The sequence below is a fragment of the Euphorbia lathyris genome, chromosome 5, assembly GCF_963576675.1.
Source record: "Euphorbia lathyris chromosome 5, ddEupLath1.1, whole genome shotgun sequence".
NCBI classification, from domain to species: Eukaryota; Viridiplantae; Streptophyta; class Magnoliopsida; order Malpighiales; family Euphorbiaceae; genus Euphorbia; species Euphorbia lathyris.
This window is the reverse complement of record NC_088914.1, coordinates 82,738,989-82,756,152: the sequence shown is the minus strand read 5'-3', so window position 1 is coordinate 82,756,152 and position 17,164 is coordinate 82,738,989. Positions and strand designations below refer to the sequence as shown.

The window sequence follows — 17,164 nt, the reverse complement described above, 5'->3', positions numbered from 1 at the left end:
ATGTACATATATATATAAACTTAAAAACTTATCCCATATAAATTAATTAAAAATAAAATGAACTGAAAAATATATACTTAAAGTGTAAAAATAGAGGTTCGAACTTAATTAAAAATAAAATGAACTAAAAAGACTAAAAAATTACAAAAATAATGAAAATGAAATATCATGTACATATATATATAAACTTAAAAACTTATCCCATATAAATTAATTAAAAATAAAATGAACTGAAAAATATATACTTAAAGTGTAAAAATAGAGGTTCGAACTTAATTAAAAATAAAATGAACTAAAATATAAATATAGAGGCTCGAACCTCTAACCTGTGGAAACATGAGCTAATATTTTAACCATTTGAGCGATTTGTATTTCTTGTCAACTGCTCCCTGATTGGAAAGTTATCCCAAGAAATTAATTAAAAATAAAACGAACTAAAATATAAATACACAGATTCGAACCTCTAACCTGTCTAAACTTATCTAATGTCTTAACCATCTGAACCATTGTATTTCTTGTTAAGCATTTACTAATTATAATAAATATAAAACGTTTAAATATAAGATTTTACCTAATTAATAAAACCTGATCGTATGCTTTCTCTGCTTCCTTATTTCTAGGTTTTCTTTTCTCCACCCCGTCAACTCCATAGCCGCACAGCTCCACCTTGCACACTGCCATCTCCACCTTGCACCGCCACCTCGCACACCGCCGGTCATTCCGCTTCTCAAGGCGCCGGAAACAAGGAGTGGCTTCTCCACCGCCGTCTCCACCTCTTCTCCACAAGATAGGTTTTGTTATTTTCCCCAATATTACTTACCATCTACTCTTTGATTCTTTCTCTCCATGATAATGCTATGGTTATTGTTAGGATAATAATTTATGTTAACTTTGTGGGTGATAATTGATGTTTTCTGTTGCTTTTCTTTCCTTGATTTGAGCTATGCGATAGTTTCTTGCAATTTCTCTCCCATCACTTAATTCCCCCTATTCACAACATTCCAAAATTCAAGTAAGAAAACCTTAATTTTTAATTGCCTTGTGTGAATCAATGACCTATTCAAGACTTAAAAATCAAGCTCAAGGAATTTTTTCAAAATTCCGCAAATCCCCATGAATTGCTCAGTTCCAAAACAGAAATAGGAAATGAAAGATGGAAAGAGAGGCATACCCTAAAAACAGGTCCAAAATCCTCTTCCATGTGGGAGTCTAAATGAAGAAAAACATATTTGATTGAATATAGAAAGAATTAAAAAAGAAAGTGGGTTATCAGAGTTACCTCTCCTTGAAGTGAATTTGAAAGGCTTCATGAGATTGTGTAATAAATGAGCAATAAATAATTCATTTCCTTTAGGAACAAATCAAAAGATCTAAGATAAACACAAGATCTCACTTCTATGAGCTCAATTATGTAAATGAATTCAGATACATAAAAAAATGAGAAAAGAACTCTGTCTAGAGAGAGTGTAAATTTGGAGTAATTTAATAACGTTAGGTGCTTAATAGGACCATTTTTTACCTTGGGGGTAATATTTCTCTTGATTGACAATGTTAGAGGCATTTTTACACCTTATCCCATTATTTAATAAGTTAACATAAGAGCACCGTAGCTAGATCCTTATTTAGCCACCGGCATAATCATGGAAAACAATAATAATGTAGGAATTCTTATAAGCCCCTTAAACCATCGAGTTTCAGCATACTAATGGAGTGGGCTCCTTCCTTCATTATCTTGTACATCAAAATCAGCATGACACTTTGCAACAAGGTTATTCGAGAAAGTTGTTTGTCCATACTAAGCAGCAACATGAACTACCTGCAGCAGACAAATTAAATTTGGGATGCTGCATTTTTTTTAGCATTACATGACTGGCAATAAGCAGAACTGGAAAATATGACCACAAAATTATAATAATAACTATAAAATAAATTGAGAATTTTTGTGTAAGTTGAATATTGGCGTAAGATATCAAAATAGGTTCTTTTCTTTTTTAACTTCTCTTAGATTATGTAGATTTAGCAATCATAGTTACTAGAATAAGGTATTTAATTTTTATTTGTTGGAAAAATTATGTCCACATTGATGTAAATTGTCTGTATAACTGTCATTCGTAGATATTGGCATGAAACTTTATTATACAGCCAGTTTATTGTATCTAATGTGGATCAGATTAAGATGGGTTATGCGGTTCTAGTAAATTTATAATACAAAAGTAACATCAGTGTGATAGTTAGTTTTTTGGTCTAAGATGGTTCAGTTCTAAAGTTGCCATTATGGATCCATGATTGTAGAGTTCACCCTTTTTGCTTCAACTATGTAAATTCATGAGATAACAGTATCATGTGAAACAATAATATACCTTATATATACATATGGATCAAGTCTAAAAACAAAGCAGGATTATTTAGGGTGGTGGAGCAACCTTATATATATTATTTAATTGATTCATATGGATGTTGAATTAGAGGTTTAAATCCAAAGGAAGTAAAAGTAATTTCAGGGAGTCGGTCCTGTTTGTAATTATAGAAGTCACAAAGTTGAAGCCTTTTTCTGCTAGACACAAATAGAGGAATTACATTTTTTGACGCTTCTGATATTTATGGACCTCATACTAATGAAATCTTAGTTGGTAAGGTTAGTGTCAAAATTATATACATTTTATGATGTTCAATATTTTATCCCAAATTGTGATAATCAACACGATTTACAGAGAATCCATATTCTGTTTATGAACAATGTATTAATTTCAGGTATTAAAGCAATTGCCTAGAGAAAGGATGCAGTTGGCCACAAAATTTGGTTTTGTTGTGAAGAGTAACTCTAGTTATGGCAATGCTTCAATCAATGGAAAACCGGAGTATGTTAGCCTAAAGCGACTTGATGTGGCATATATTGATCTCTACTATCAACATCATATTGACATAACAGTATTTTACATTTGCAAACTGCAAACTGGGTAAACCAAACTGCCATAAATAATCTTTTAATAGCTATTGATTAACCACATGTCGCTGACATGCGATCATGCGTCACTGGCAATACTTAATTCAATGATTTTAGTCTACACCCACCCACCACGATAAGCAAGCACTCCTTGTCCTGTTTCCTCTAAATACTACTATAAGTTAGTTCAGTGTCTTCTTTCTCACTTCCACACAACATAACGATCACATTCAATGGCAGAGCAACAAGGAATTGTTATCCCAAAAGTAAAATTGGGTTGCCAAGGTTTTGAGGTCAGTCAATCAGACCACCAATTTCTCTTCCTTCTATTTCCGATTTTAATTTCTGCTCATAATATCATTTGAAGATTGCAGCTTAAAGTTGTAACCAAGAAGTCAGCAAAGCCACCAGTTGAAGTATCTAGTAGTGATGAATCTTCTTCAGATGAAGTAAGGATTAGACCGAACAGAAATTTATTGTTGCATTATTTTCATCTTTTTTTTCCTGGTAATTTAATTTGTAGGTTGATTTTTCTCAGGAGCCTCCTTCAAAGGCTACTGTTGTTGTGAAGCAAACACCTGCTAAAAAAGGCAAGGTGGATACCACTTCAGATTCTTCAGACGATGACTCAGACGAGGTAAACTTTCTTGAATTTTGAACATGATTATGAGAAAATGTTATACTAGTGACAACATGCAGCAAATATTTTTGTTGCAATCAAATTTTAGAGGTTACTTGATAACCTAGATTAAAAGGCTAACTTGCAATAAACGTTGTAGTGCCTCCTAAACCACATTTTGATCATTCTGGCAGCGAGGATTGCTCTTCAGTTTTCTGTTCATTTGCATTCTATGAAATTTTCACTGGTGCTGTTTTTGTTTTTTTTTTCATGATATTTTTGTTGTGTAATTCAGGAACCCCCTGCAAAAGCTGCTATTCCTTCAAAGGAGCAGCCAGTAGGTCTCAAGAAATGGCTCAGCTATAGCCCCTGGCAAGAAAGGGAAAGCAGAAAGCAGCAGTTCAGATTCTTCTGATGATGAATCTGAGGATGAGGTAAAATTAATGTGAAGTTATCATGAACAATTTAATTGGCCCTTTTAGTGCAACGAGGTTAAATAATATTTGTATGTTTGTTTGCTGTTTGATCAATCATTTGATGAACATTGAGAATATATTGCTTAAGCTAGCCTCAGGAGAGAATTCACATAAATGATGCGTACTGATTTTATGTAATGTTTTTGTTCAATTTTTGCTCAGAAGCCTAGTGCCAAAACTGTTGCTCCGGTGAAGAAGCAAGTAGGTGCCAAGAATGGGTCAGTTGTAGAATCTGCTGCGAAAGCCAAAGCAAAAAGCAGTTCAGACACTTCTGATGATAGTTCTTCAGATGAGGAAGCTGTGAGTTGACTTCAACAATCAAACATTGAGGTATATTTTAGAATAAGATGGTTCATATTACAGATTTACTTTAAAAATGCTAGAGTTCCAAATATATTCTTTGGCTAGTTACTGTAGCAGTGTCTGTGTATCTCATTGGGTGTAATATGTATGTACATGACCTTACTATTAACTGTTCATTGTCTTATGTCATTCAGAGTTTCCTATGAAAATATCACTTAAATGTTTTAATTTGCAGGCATTACCTAAGGCTGCAATTACAAAAACTGTTCCACAAGTAGCAGGCAGCAAAAAGGCTGAATCAAGTGAGAGCTCTGACGAAAGTGATTCTGATGAAGAGAAGGTATATTTGTATAATATTTTTTCTTGTATAATCTTGATTGCATTGAAGATCTGGGTATATTTTTGAATTCTGTTATTCAATTTGATGATATATTTGATTGAACTTTTGAACCATCAACTATCCTTAATAAGGTTCAAGCTGTGTTTTGCATCTCTTATTTCTTATGAATATGTATACAGCTCCTAGAGATGCTTCCCAAACATGAGACATAATTGGAAAACATGAAAAATATGTTTGGGACTTGTGGTTTCTGCACTTTTGTGGAAGTTGCTTATGTTTTAACCTGTTTGTGTTAGTTTTCTATACCCATTGTTCTTGTCTCTCTTCTCAATGTAATACCTGTTTCACATGTTTGTAATTGTTTGCTCAGCACTATGTTTTGTGGGTCAATTTCTTGGTTTAAAGGGTTTATTTTCTAAGAGACTGTAAAGTGTATCTCATATGCTATAGGTGATTTTTTATGAAACTTATATCCAAATGGTGACTTAACTTTGACTAGTTGAATTTTGAGGCTTTATTTCATGCCTGATAAAAATCTTGGCTAGTGAAACTTGATTTGGATGTCTGTGAAGCTGTTGACTTGGGCTAAGTCCTATAAATGCATTTGGTGTAATGAAATTTTGTTCTTCAGGCAAAAGTAACTGCTTCTAAAAAAAAGCAACAGCGATGAGTCCAGATATGATATCAGGTGTCAAAATTAGGGTTTGGATGTATGGGACTTAGTGGTGTTTGTTTCTCTTACTGTGTATTTGTTTCTTGCTGGCAGGTCCCATTCTGAAGAGGAATGATGATGTTCTTCAGATTACTGAGGTAATGTGTTGGATGGTTGAAACAGAAAGTAGAGATTTTGATTCTATTATTTGGTTTTTTTACTGTAGGTAGGACAATAAGGAAACTTCTAATTTTTTTATTTCATTGTTGAAATAGTACTGGAATTGGGAAAGTGAGAAGGTGAAGAAGGCACTCTAACTCTTTGTTTAATGGTCTTATTTAGGCCGTGAAGCAACCTGGTAAATATGGTCGACCAATCAAATCAAAATAAAAAGAGGAATGTATATCAGAAATAAATAGATACAAGATGTTTCGTAGATTGATTGATAGTGTATTTCACCGGGTCAGGGAGTATTTCGGATTATTGTGGTAATATTTATGCTTGATTATAGTTTAATAGAGATCCATTCAATCCAAAAAATATATATATATTTTTTTAAAATATCAATATTTTGCGTCGCGCGTGAGGAAGGAGCGATACAAAGTGTATCAGATTAATCAGGGAGCTTGTGTCGCGCACCCTTGGAGCGCGTCACAAGAATTATCATATGTTGTGTCGCGCACTCTAGAAACGCGTCACAAGAGTTATCGTTCTATTGTATTGCGCGCTTGACAAGTGCGACACAACAGATGAGTAGCTTGTGTCGCTCTCAAGAGCGATGCAAAGTTCTTGTGTCGCACCCCTGTTGTGTCGCACAAAAGTGCGACACAACAACATGAAAAAGTGCGACACAAGTAAGCATTTCTGTATTAGTGATTAAGAATTGGTGTAAGGTATTTGCTTTGCTTTTCTCACATAAACTTCAAGTATGAATTTGGTCAGCGTTTCGACTAATTGAAGATCTGCATCGATTAAAGCAAATGGATGGCCTTTATATAGTGACACTTGAGGCACCTGGTTATTTCAAAATTCGAAATAACCGTTGGAGGGAAATGGCTTCCTGTCGTTGTCACTCTGGGCGTGCTCAGCGTCGTTGGCCAATAGGATTCTTGCATCTTCTGTCTTCGTCAGTCTTCGGCAGAATGTTTCGACATTTAAGGAAAAGTCCACGAGACAGCTTCCTGCGCCTTCTGAACTTTTCCCAAAGTAGAAATACTTTGTTTAGAAGTTGAACATTGTCTGCCGCTGTTCAGACTGCATTATCGTCCAACTCAGCAGCTTCCACTTGAAGCTTTTGCTACGAAGACTTCTCGATCCTTCTTCTGCTGAGTCGTCGTTTTGCTTGATACGACTTCGTTTTGAACTCTTGAGCCGAATGGTCTTGATGTGTTGATTTGGGTTTGACTTCCACTTTATGGGCCTTTGGACTTTTTAATCTCAATGTCTTATAAATAATTAAACTCAACATTGAACAAACACATTAGTGTAATAAATCAAAGCATTTAAATTTAATGTGTTAGAATATTTTTATCATCACTTAAATAATTTTGTCAAATCAAAATCATGTGGAAAGGTGTTTCAACATATATAATATGACGCTAACAACTACCATCATGCACCTTATTTTCAATCAATTTCTACTCTAAAATACATGTATATTCAATGGTAACTAATTATTTTTTGGTGACATCGGAAGGCTAAACGCCCAAACACAATAAAAAAGAAAAGGAAAAAAACTAAAACACAAGAAGCTTTGTCGAGACCACAACGATCGTCTACAAGGATGTTCTGGTAGCGGAGGCATTCCAAACTCATGACGACCCAAAGAACAATAATCTATAAAGTTTGCCAATCAATCAAAAGTTTTCTTACCTCTTCGAATGAATTCATGAAGGTGATGATGCTCCAATTCTATCGTGAAGAGCCAAACAATGATGGATGAGCCAAAACAAATGGTGATGTAGATCAGTCCAACCAGTCATGAAGCGTAGCACCACTTGAAAGTCAACCTCAGCCACCACCTTCTTATATCCCTTGTCCCAAGTGAGGGAAAGGCCAAAAAATCAACCCCACAACTCAGCCAAAGAGGAAGTACAATATCTAATGTTACCCGTAAAACTACCCCAACCCCAACCATTATGGTCCCTTAGGAGATCACCAGAATAGGTTATCCCTGGGGTTCCATTGCAGGCTCCATCAGTATTATTTTTTATCCAGCCTAGGTCTAGAGGCTTCCAAGTAATGGTACAAGGAATAAGAGAAGAATTAATGCATAAAAGATGATGAGCAGTCACAAACTTCTTAATGTTCGAGATTAGGAACAAACAAGGTTGTAGATAGGACCATTACCATTAAAAAGAACATCATTCTGCCACTTCCAAATCCATCTGAGGTAATTGGCGAAAAAGGAAGGCCAAGAAATGCCACAAAGCTCAATATGAACCTCCAAATTCTAGGCTGTCCAATCAAGTAAGTTGTAAGTATAGAAATAATTAGAGCACCCACAATGGGTGATACACTTTGTTTGTATTATATCCAAAAAAACCCACATTTTTCAAAAAAAAAATCTAATACATTCAACTACCTCTTCATTACACCCATTTGTATCACTTTTTTACGTAAGACCCACTTGTCATAAAACTCTTACACATTTCAAATAAATTATTATTTATTTCCACCAAACAATTAATCTAATTATTTCATCATTCAATCTAAATAATTCCATTAATCTATAAATTAGTTAAAAAAATAAATATCAATTATATCTATAATTATTTTGAACCGAAATAGTTAATTAAAAAATATAATTAATTGGAAAAATAACATATATCACAAACGATATTTTTTTATTGAAGTAAAACACGAGAATACAAAACGGAAAGTTCATCGGTGACTGTCGTTAAATTGGGTCATATGGATATCGGGATGGTAGAAGTTGTGAGGGTTTGACACAAAATGACCGTAATTATAAGGAAATACGGGTTGTGGAGAACCCCTCATGTGAAATATTTGCATATTTGATATATTTCGGTTTGACATTTGGAAAGGATTAGGATGTTGCGAATCGAAATACAGATTTTTCTTCGAGGATTTTTTGCTACACGGACGTTTATCCATATGTCTAAATATGTAAAATGTAGTATTTAGATGAATTTTTGCATATGTAAATAAATTGGGTATTTATAATTTTTTTTTTTGAAAATAGAGCTTTTATACAAATGTTACAGTTATATATATATAAATATATTTATTTATTTTTTTTTTTCAATTTATATCTGTTGCTCACATCACATTGAAGATTGATTAAACATTTTATTTTTATATTTTATATACACCGCTTGCCTCATTCAGATTTTAAGAAAAAAAAACAATGATCAGTCAAACCTTGCAGCTGCAACACGCCTCCCTCCCGTGTGTATCACACGCGCACTAAGATGCGATCTCAGCTGCAAGTCCCTCTCACCTCCCTCATCTCATTTCACTCTCATTTTTTTACTCCTTTGCATTACTTTTGTGATACAAAAATTTCTCTCTTTTCACTTAATATAATACCTTCCAATCCAAAGATTCAATTTATTGAATCACTTTATCAAAGTGAGACATCCACTGTGGGTGGTCTTATGTAAATAACTAGAGACTAAGGAGTTCCAACTTCATCGAACAACACCAATCACGTAAAAGATAAAGCTTAGATAAAGATCCTATTAATATATCCTTAAATAAAACCTAGTTAAAAAAAAAAAAATCATGTTAGAAAAAGTACAAAATCAGCTAATAACCGGTGTTACATGTACTAACCCCGATGATCAAAACTTTGGGTTTTATTAAGTTAGATGTTGCAACTTTTTAGTTGCATCATCCCACAAAAATCTGACACCGGTGAATAATACACCAGTGTCAAATGTTATTTCCTTTTTAGGTTTAATTAACTTCTTTCCTCTAAGCTTTTTGATAGATTTTAAAGTTTCAAATTTTTTGGACTCCATTCTCATGTTTATCTCTCATGTTTATCATTTTACCCGCTTCTCTCCTGCTCTTTGGTTTGTGCTTACACAATATCGCAACCAGTTATTATCTATAGAGACAAAGGTAAATCTGTTCGGAAGAAAAAAAAAAAAAACTTATTCAACACTGGGGTAAATTACACCCATGGCCACTGAACTTTACTCATTTTAATATTGTAACCACAGAACTTCAATTCTTAATTGAACTTGACACTTTTTTAACATCGATGGTCACTCAACGTCTCAAAACGACCGTTGACCAAATTAAAAAATTCGAAGAGTTAATAATATTTTAAGGAACTTTAATTCTTGATAATTTTTGTTTTAAGGTTATTTAGATGTTGTTTGGTTAGGAGAGAGAGTGAATTTTTAGAGAGAGAAAGGCCAAATAAATATGATTTAGGAAAATAAAAAATGTGGTTTCATGGTAAATATCGTTCTGAACAACTTTAATTCTTGAATATTTTTATTTTGAGTTCGTTTACGTTTATTTTGAGGAGTTAGTTAAATTTCAGTGGCCACCAATATTAAAATGTGTAAAGTTCAGTAGTCATACCATTAAAAATTGAAGTTCAGTGGTCACAATGTTAAAATGGATAAAATTCAGTGGTCATGAGTGTAATTTACCCCAACACCTATTGCAAACTTGCAGTTGGACATTAAACACTTGTTAAACAAGAGCAAAATAATGATGTTAAATTTTAAAATTCATCCATTAAATTAACTTGAATTCACAAACCATGAGTCCATGAATTTTCGACGTTGAAAGAGATGGTCTTCTGTGTATTATTCTACTGTCAATATAAACGGGAAAGATAGAAAAAGATGAGCAAGAAAGAAGGAGATAGACGGAGGTAAAAAAGATTAGATAGGTCTAGTTGCATGGTATGAAGGAGGTAAAAAAGATTTTCTTCTTAAGTTTTTTTTTTTTTTTTTTAATTTAGATTGTAGGTAGAAATAGCCTAGTTGCTAAAATTGGTGTATTATTCACCAATGTCATATTTTGCAGCATCCAATTTAATGAAACTGGTGTTTCCATCACCAGATTTCATACATATAAGATTGGTGTTTTATTTACCGGTTTTATACTTTTTCTGACATGGTTAAAGTAGCATTAGATTGGAAATTTTTTTAACCTGATATATCTGAGAATATATTTCTAAAAATAGCAATATCCAATTTTTTTATTATTATTATTGAATTGTCTCTCTAAACTATAATTTTTATGGTTTAACTAAATAGTAAGAAAAAGTTCATATCTTAACCGATTCAATAAATAAAAATGAAATTATAATTTAAGATTAATATTAATATTTTTCCTACTCAAAATAGATTAACTATAATTTTACAGGTTGGGAAGAAGGTTTGGAAGAACTACTTTCTGATTATTTTCAAAAAATTTTTACTACCTCCGGCAGCCAAGTGAATGAGATTTTGGCACGAGTCCACTCGTGCATCTCGGAAATGGATATTACGGCATTATCAACTTTGTTTGATAGGGATGAGGTAAAAGAGGCTTGCTTCTCGATGCATCTAGACAAGAGCCCGGGCCCTGATGGCCTTAACCCGTCATTTAATGACACTTATATTGTTCTTATTCCAAAGAAAAAGGTAGTGGAGGAGGTTACTGACTTGCGTCCAATCTCCTTGTGCAACGTGTTGTTCAAGATTATATCTAAAATGCTCGCACACCGGCTTAAAAAAGTACCGCCTTCAGTTATTTCGGAGTCTCAGAGTGCCTTTTTGTCTGACAGTCTAATTTCAGATAACATTATTGTGGCTTATGAAGCAAGGCACGGATTAAAGAACCTTTGGCAGGACCGACATGGTTTAGCGGCACTCAAGTTGGACATGAGTAAAGCTTATGACAGAGTCAAATGGGGTTTCCTAAGGGCCATGTTACAGGCTATAGGCTTTCCCGAGAGATGGGTGGGGTGGATTATGATGGGTGTAACCTTAGTCAAGTACACAATCACTCATAGTGGTAAAGAAATTGGCCCAATTATTCCTACTCGTGGACTAAGACAGGGAGACCCAATCTCTCCTTTTTTATTCCTTATCTGCGTGGAAGGCTTGTCCATACTTTTGTCTGACCAAGAGCAAGCGGGTCGTATACATGGGTGTTTGATTGCAAGGTCTGCTCCTTGGGTATCCCATCTTTTTTTTTTGCTGATGATTGTATGATGTTTTTCAGGGCCAATCACACGGAGGCATCGATAATTCACTAGTGCTTACAAATCTATGAGAGAGCATCGGGCCATCAGGTGAACTTCCGGAAATCTGCTGTGATGTTTAACAAAAATACTATTGCTGATTCACACGCACAGGTGGGAGCGACCTTAGGGGTCCAGGAAGTGACTGATCTTGGTCTTTATCTAGGAGCACCTATAGCAGTCGGAATGAGCAAATTGCACACTTTTGGGTATCTGAAGGATCGTATCCGAGATAGAATTTCAAATTGGAAAGAGAAGTTTCTTTCACGAGCTGGGAAGGAGGTTTTAATCAAAGCGGTTATACAATCGATTCCTACCTACGTCATGAGCGTATTTTTTATGTCTGAGCAATTCTGTATAGAGATTGACAGCCCGATAAGCCGTTTCTGGTCGAAGAGCTCTAATTCTGAGAGCAGAGGTATTTTTTGGATTAACTAGAAGCAAATGTGTACTACTAAAGCACAGTGAGCCAGGGGTTTAGGGATTTGCAAAATTTTAACCTGGCTCTCCTTGCCAAACATGGGTGGCGGCTACTTCAGAATCCATGATCCTTAGTTGCGCGGGTTCTTAAGGCCAGATATTTTCCCTCAGGCACATTTCTGACTGCTGTTGTAGGACATAACCCATCCTACATTTGGAGGAGCATGCTAAGAGGGAGAGATCTGCTTAAGTTAGGCCTTAGAAGGAAAATCAGAAATGGGGCTAACGCTGATTTATGGCACGATGTTTGGCTTCCTGGCCCAACGAATCCCCAATTAGAGAGCATTCCCGACCTCACTATAGGGGATGGTTCGGTTAATTCGTTACTCTCTAGCGAGGGTTATTGGAATTCAAATGTCTTATCGACATCCTTGTGCCTAAGGGATCAGTGTCTAATTAAGTTTATTCCAAGTCGGGATATGACAAAAGAGGATGGATGGATATGGATTGGAGAGAGGGATGGAATGTACACAGTCAAGAGTGGTTATAGAATGGTGATGGCTTCACAAATTGTTCCTATAGCACATCCCCTTATCAACTGGAAAGGGATATGGGAATTACCTGTCGCACCAAAGGTAAAGGATTTCGTTTGGCGGATTGTCTCTCATTGCTTACCTACATTAGCAAATCTAGTCTGGCGACACAGCAACCTTATGAATTTCTGTCCATCTTGTAGCTCTCAAAGTGAGAACGAAGATCATATGTTCCTGTCATGCGCCATTGCGGCTGAGGTTTGGTTTCTTGTTATGGGGATAATCAGATAAACAACATTACCTCTTGCCTCAAATGGTTAGTCTTGGGTTTGGAGAAGGCCGATACGAGTTTGGTCGAAGTGGTCTGGGTCCTATGGGATCTCTGGCGTAACCGGAATCAGATGGTGTAGAAAGGCCTCTCGGACACAGTAGAACAAATTATCCAATTTGCAACGAGCGAGAAGGAAAGTTGGGGCACTGCACATAAAAATAGACCTATTTACCATAGCTCACTTTCGCCTAACATGGCTAGGTGGCAATGTCTTGCCGATGGCTGGATGACTTGTAACGTGGATGCCAGCGTCTTCGTCGAAGAGGGCTACTGCTCCTATGGTTTTCTAATCCGAAATACGTTTGGTTTATGTAGATTTGCATCTCATGGCAAGCTTGATGGTTTGTATGATCCAATTATCGCTGAAGCAATGGTTATTCGGGAGGCTTTATCCCGGTTAAAGCTCCATCATATGAGTAACGTGGAAGTATGATCTGACTGCCTTTCAGTAGTCCAAACAATCAACAAGTCGGCTATTCAATTATCATATTTGAGTGATATTATATCTGAGTGTCCGGTGTTACTGCGAGCATTATGTAATGCCTCTATTTCCTTTGTTAAACGTTTAGCGAATTCAGCAGCTCATGAGTTAGCTTGGGCTGTTGTCTCTAATTTTGTTCGTGAAGAGTGGCATAGTCTGCCTCCTTTTCTTGTAGCTATTCTTTTAACTGATGTTCAATAATAGTGATTCTTTCATTAAAAAAAAACTATAATTTTACACCGTTTTTAATTACAATTAAATTTACATATAAATTATCATTACTAAATATACCGTGGAATATGAAGGTATACAAAAAAAAAAAAAGGAAAAGCTGATTTTTTTTTAAATTATTTCATGCATTGCATGTGGTTGAACACTAGTTTAAAATACTTTAGAAAAAACATAACACATAAATTTACAGTAAAACCTCTATAAATTAATAATGTTAGAACCATGAAATTTTATTAATTTATAGAGATATTAATTAATCAATAAATTAATAATTATTAATTTATAGAGTCATTTTAAAAAATTTTAAAAATAAATTTAAATTACTAATTTAAATAAAGTTTTCTTGTCTAAAATCATTGAACAAATAAAGTTTTTGTCTATATAAGATACTGTAAAGTCATATTTTGCTAAATTATCCCGAGAATAGTTAGAGATGAAATTCAATTAGATTTAAATTTCAAGAAAAAACAAAATACTATAAAGTCATATTTGTTAAATCATTCTAAGTATATATCTATATATACTTGACATATGTATTTGAGAAATTATTAATTTATAGAGATCATAAAACAATGTATTTATAAAAGGTTGTTCCAAAAAATTATTATCTTATTTTTTTTTAACTCGGAGGACTATGCCAAAAAAAAAACTAAGACGATCTAAAAGGAACCATCCTTCGAGAGAGCCGCCCCATCCGATCAGCATCAAGGATATCCTGAAGGCCTAGAGGAGGCACATCACACTCGCGATGACCCAAAGAACTCAACCCTGTGAAATTTGCCATCCAGTCATCAGCTTTATTTCCTTCTTTATAAATGTGATGAACTCGAACATCCCACTCCGTATCCCTTAATTCCTGACATCTTCTGATCAGCCAGGCATGAGGATGGTGAGCTCCACTCAGGCCCGTCATGAGTTTAAGTAGTGTTCTCGAATCCACTTCAGCAACCACTTGTCTATAACCTTTGATCCACGCTAAGGACAGTCCAAAGAAGAGTCCCCAAAGTTCAGCAAGTAGAGCGGAGCAGACACCTAAATTTACTAAAAAAACCAAACTTCCAACACCCAAAGTTGTCCCGAAGCAATCCCCCTGCCGAACCTGCTCTATGATTTCCTTTGCTTGCTTCATCAGAATTAAGTTTGATCCAGCCCGTATCTGGATCGCATCCAAATCACACTTCTGCTCAACTCCCCACTGGTGGCCAAGGCATGATGTGGCTGAATCAATTCTCTCGCCCAGTCGATTAAACTTGATCATTTTTTGAACTGACCTAAATCGGAACCAGAAGAAAATATTATTTTAAAGAAATTATTAATTTATTGAATATTAATTTAGAAAGATTTTACTGTAATTTACTAAAAATGTTAAATTATGCATAATTTGTTTGCATAATAGAACCAACTATATATATATATATATTAACTCTCCCCAAAATAATATCAGGTGCAAAACAACATTTGAAGCAATCATCAAATTGAATTACACATCATGTTAACGTAATAAATTACAGAATATACTTTATCAAACAAAAATTACAGAATATACATATGAAATAATAATAATAATTTTGTTTGGATAATATTGGGGACCAAGATTTAGGGAAAATAAATAAATAAATATCAGTTTTAACCTTTTTTTAAGCAAACCTTAGCAGTACGTTGTATTTTGGTTTAATGCCCTATGCACAAAATCATTGATGTTTGGTCTTTGACGGATGAGGTGGCATAACAAACGAATTCTCACGCTTTTCTTTTTTTCTATAACACGTATACCATCTCGTTCGTTAAAGACGAAAAATCAATTATTTTGTGTGTAGGAAGTCCGAATGAGCCAATTATAAGTGTGTAATAGATTTTTAAAGTAACTAGACAAAACATGTCAAGCTCAAGTTCAAGGCTGTAAATATGCATTAAGCCCTATATTTTTAACAATATTCATCGCTTCAAAGACTCCCTTCTCTATTTGTTAGGGTTTCCCATTCATATCACCGCCGCAACCCAAATTCTCCAACCGGTCTGAGATCAACTCCACCATGCTGACTTCCACTTTCAAACGCCTTCTTTCTTCCTTTTCTCCAGCTTCACCTCTGAGGTGACTCACTCTCACTCGTTCTCCATTTCATCATTTTATGGGTTCCATTTCTCCTTTACATACTCCTGATTCTGGTGCTGGGTCCAACGAAGTTCTGGCTTCCTTTGATCAGCTTCTTCGTATGCATCCTCGACCTCCTGTGATTGAGTTCACCATATTGTTATCTGCACTACTCGTTAGGATGAAAGATTTTCAGACTGCTATTTCTTTGTGGAATCAGATGAATTTGGTGAGAATTAAGCCTGATCTTTATACTTGTAACATCTTAATTAGTTGCTTCTTCCGTGTTAATTTTGGGTTCTCAGTGTTGGTAAAAACTTTCAAGCTTGGTTTTCAGCCTAATATGATAAATGAATTATGTAGATATGGATTTGTTTGATAAGATAGTTGCTTTAGCTTATCAACCTAATCCGCAAACAAGAGCTTGTAACGAAGGCTCAATGTACGGTCCAAAAGGACTAGAGAGCTAAATTGTTACTTATAATTCATTAATAGATGGTTATGGTTTACATGTTCAAATGTCTGGAGCAAACAAAGTTTCCAAGCTATTCTTGTACAATACCTTAATTGATGACTTTTTCAAAGTTGGAAGGTTTAAAGATGCAATGTGGTTGATTTCAAAGCTTTCTATAGATGGATTGGAGCCTCATATCTATGCAATTAATATAATAATTGGTGGACTAAGCAGAGCAGGATCCTTGGATAAAATACAAGGAGTCTTCTTCTCTACCGGATAGTTGCTCTTATAATGTGATTATTGATGGATTTCTCCAACATAAGCATCAGTACAAGGGCTTCGCACACAATAATATATCTAGTAACAAAGTATATTGATATTTTGAAATCACTCTTCATGGATTTCTCCGGCAAAAGGGTTTTCAAGGGCATCAGAACTCATTCGTGAAATGCATGACGAGGGCTTCAAAGATAACACCACGTTAGATCTGGTAACAAAGTATAATGATATTTTGAAATCATTGATCATTGATTTCTCCAGCACAAGGATTCGTCAAGGGCATAAGAACTCATTTGTGAAATGGGTGACAAGGGCTTCATAGATAACCCCACAATAGATCATTAACAAAGTATAATGATATTTTGAAATCATTGTAAATTTCAGTCCCTAAAGTTTAATTTCTCAATAAAATTTTCTATTAATGTTTTTTTTTATGTTGTAAATTGTTGTTACATTAATATATCTTAATTAATTTGATGCCTCTATTTAATTATACAAAGTCACCAACACTTTATATGATGTATGTCCTAGGAATAGGGACTTTTGGATTGAAGGAGATTTATATTGTAATGTCAATTATGCAATGGAATTCATGATATTTGTAGGCATGTGTCCTCTTAAATTGTAGCACTAAGTTCCTTTATCAATCATTGTTTCTGCTTTTGATGTTTTTATTAATTATATGGGAAATTGTTAGATGCTAGTGCTTTGCGTTTTGAAAGAATTGAAATCTTCAAATTTACTCTAACAAGAATCAGTTCCTATCCACAATCAGTTCACTGGGAGGTT

General features: G+C 34.7%; 1 protein-coding gene and 1 long non-coding RNA gene across 4 annotated transcripts; both read left to right on the top strand.

The window, feature by feature from the left end:
* The first annotated feature begins 631 nt into the window (after positions 1 to 631).
* On the top strand, positions 632 to 8,431 carry LOC136231284 (uncharacterized). 3 transcript variants are annotated; one of them, XM_066020618.1, is made up of 10 exons: positions 632 to 791; positions 2,752 to 2,858; positions 3,185 to 3,237; positions 3,319 to 3,393; positions 3,483 to 3,581; positions 3,859 to 3,997; positions 4,202 to 4,339; positions 4,578 to 4,682; positions 5,449 to 5,492; positions 5,610 to 8,431. In XM_066020618.1, exons 2-6 carry the CDS (start codon positions 2,828 to 2,830, stop codon positions 3,976 to 3,978), a joined length of 378 nt encoding a protein of 125 aa, XP_065876690.1. In that variant the 5' UTR covers positions 632 to 791; positions 2,752 to 2,827; the 3' UTR covers positions 3,979 to 3,997; positions 4,202 to 4,339; positions 4,578 to 4,682; positions 5,449 to 5,492; positions 5,610 to 8,431. The 3 variants fall into 3 exon arrangements, with proteins under 3 accessions (XP_065876690.1, XP_065876689.1, XP_065876688.1); XM_066020617.1 differs by having other exon boundaries at positions 4,202 to 4,369; positions 5,677 to 8,431; XM_066020616.1 differs by having other exon boundaries at positions 4,202 to 4,369.
* Positions 8,432 to 15,473: 7,042 nt separating this feature from the next.
* LOC136228598 (uncharacterized) lies at positions 15,474 to 16,858 on the top strand. Its single transcript, XR_010688761.1, has 2 exons — positions 15,474 to 15,868; positions 16,225 to 16,858. It is a non-coding gene; the product is annotated as an uncharacterized lncRNA (long non-coding RNA).
* Positions 16,859 to 17,164: the final 306 nt, after the last annotated feature.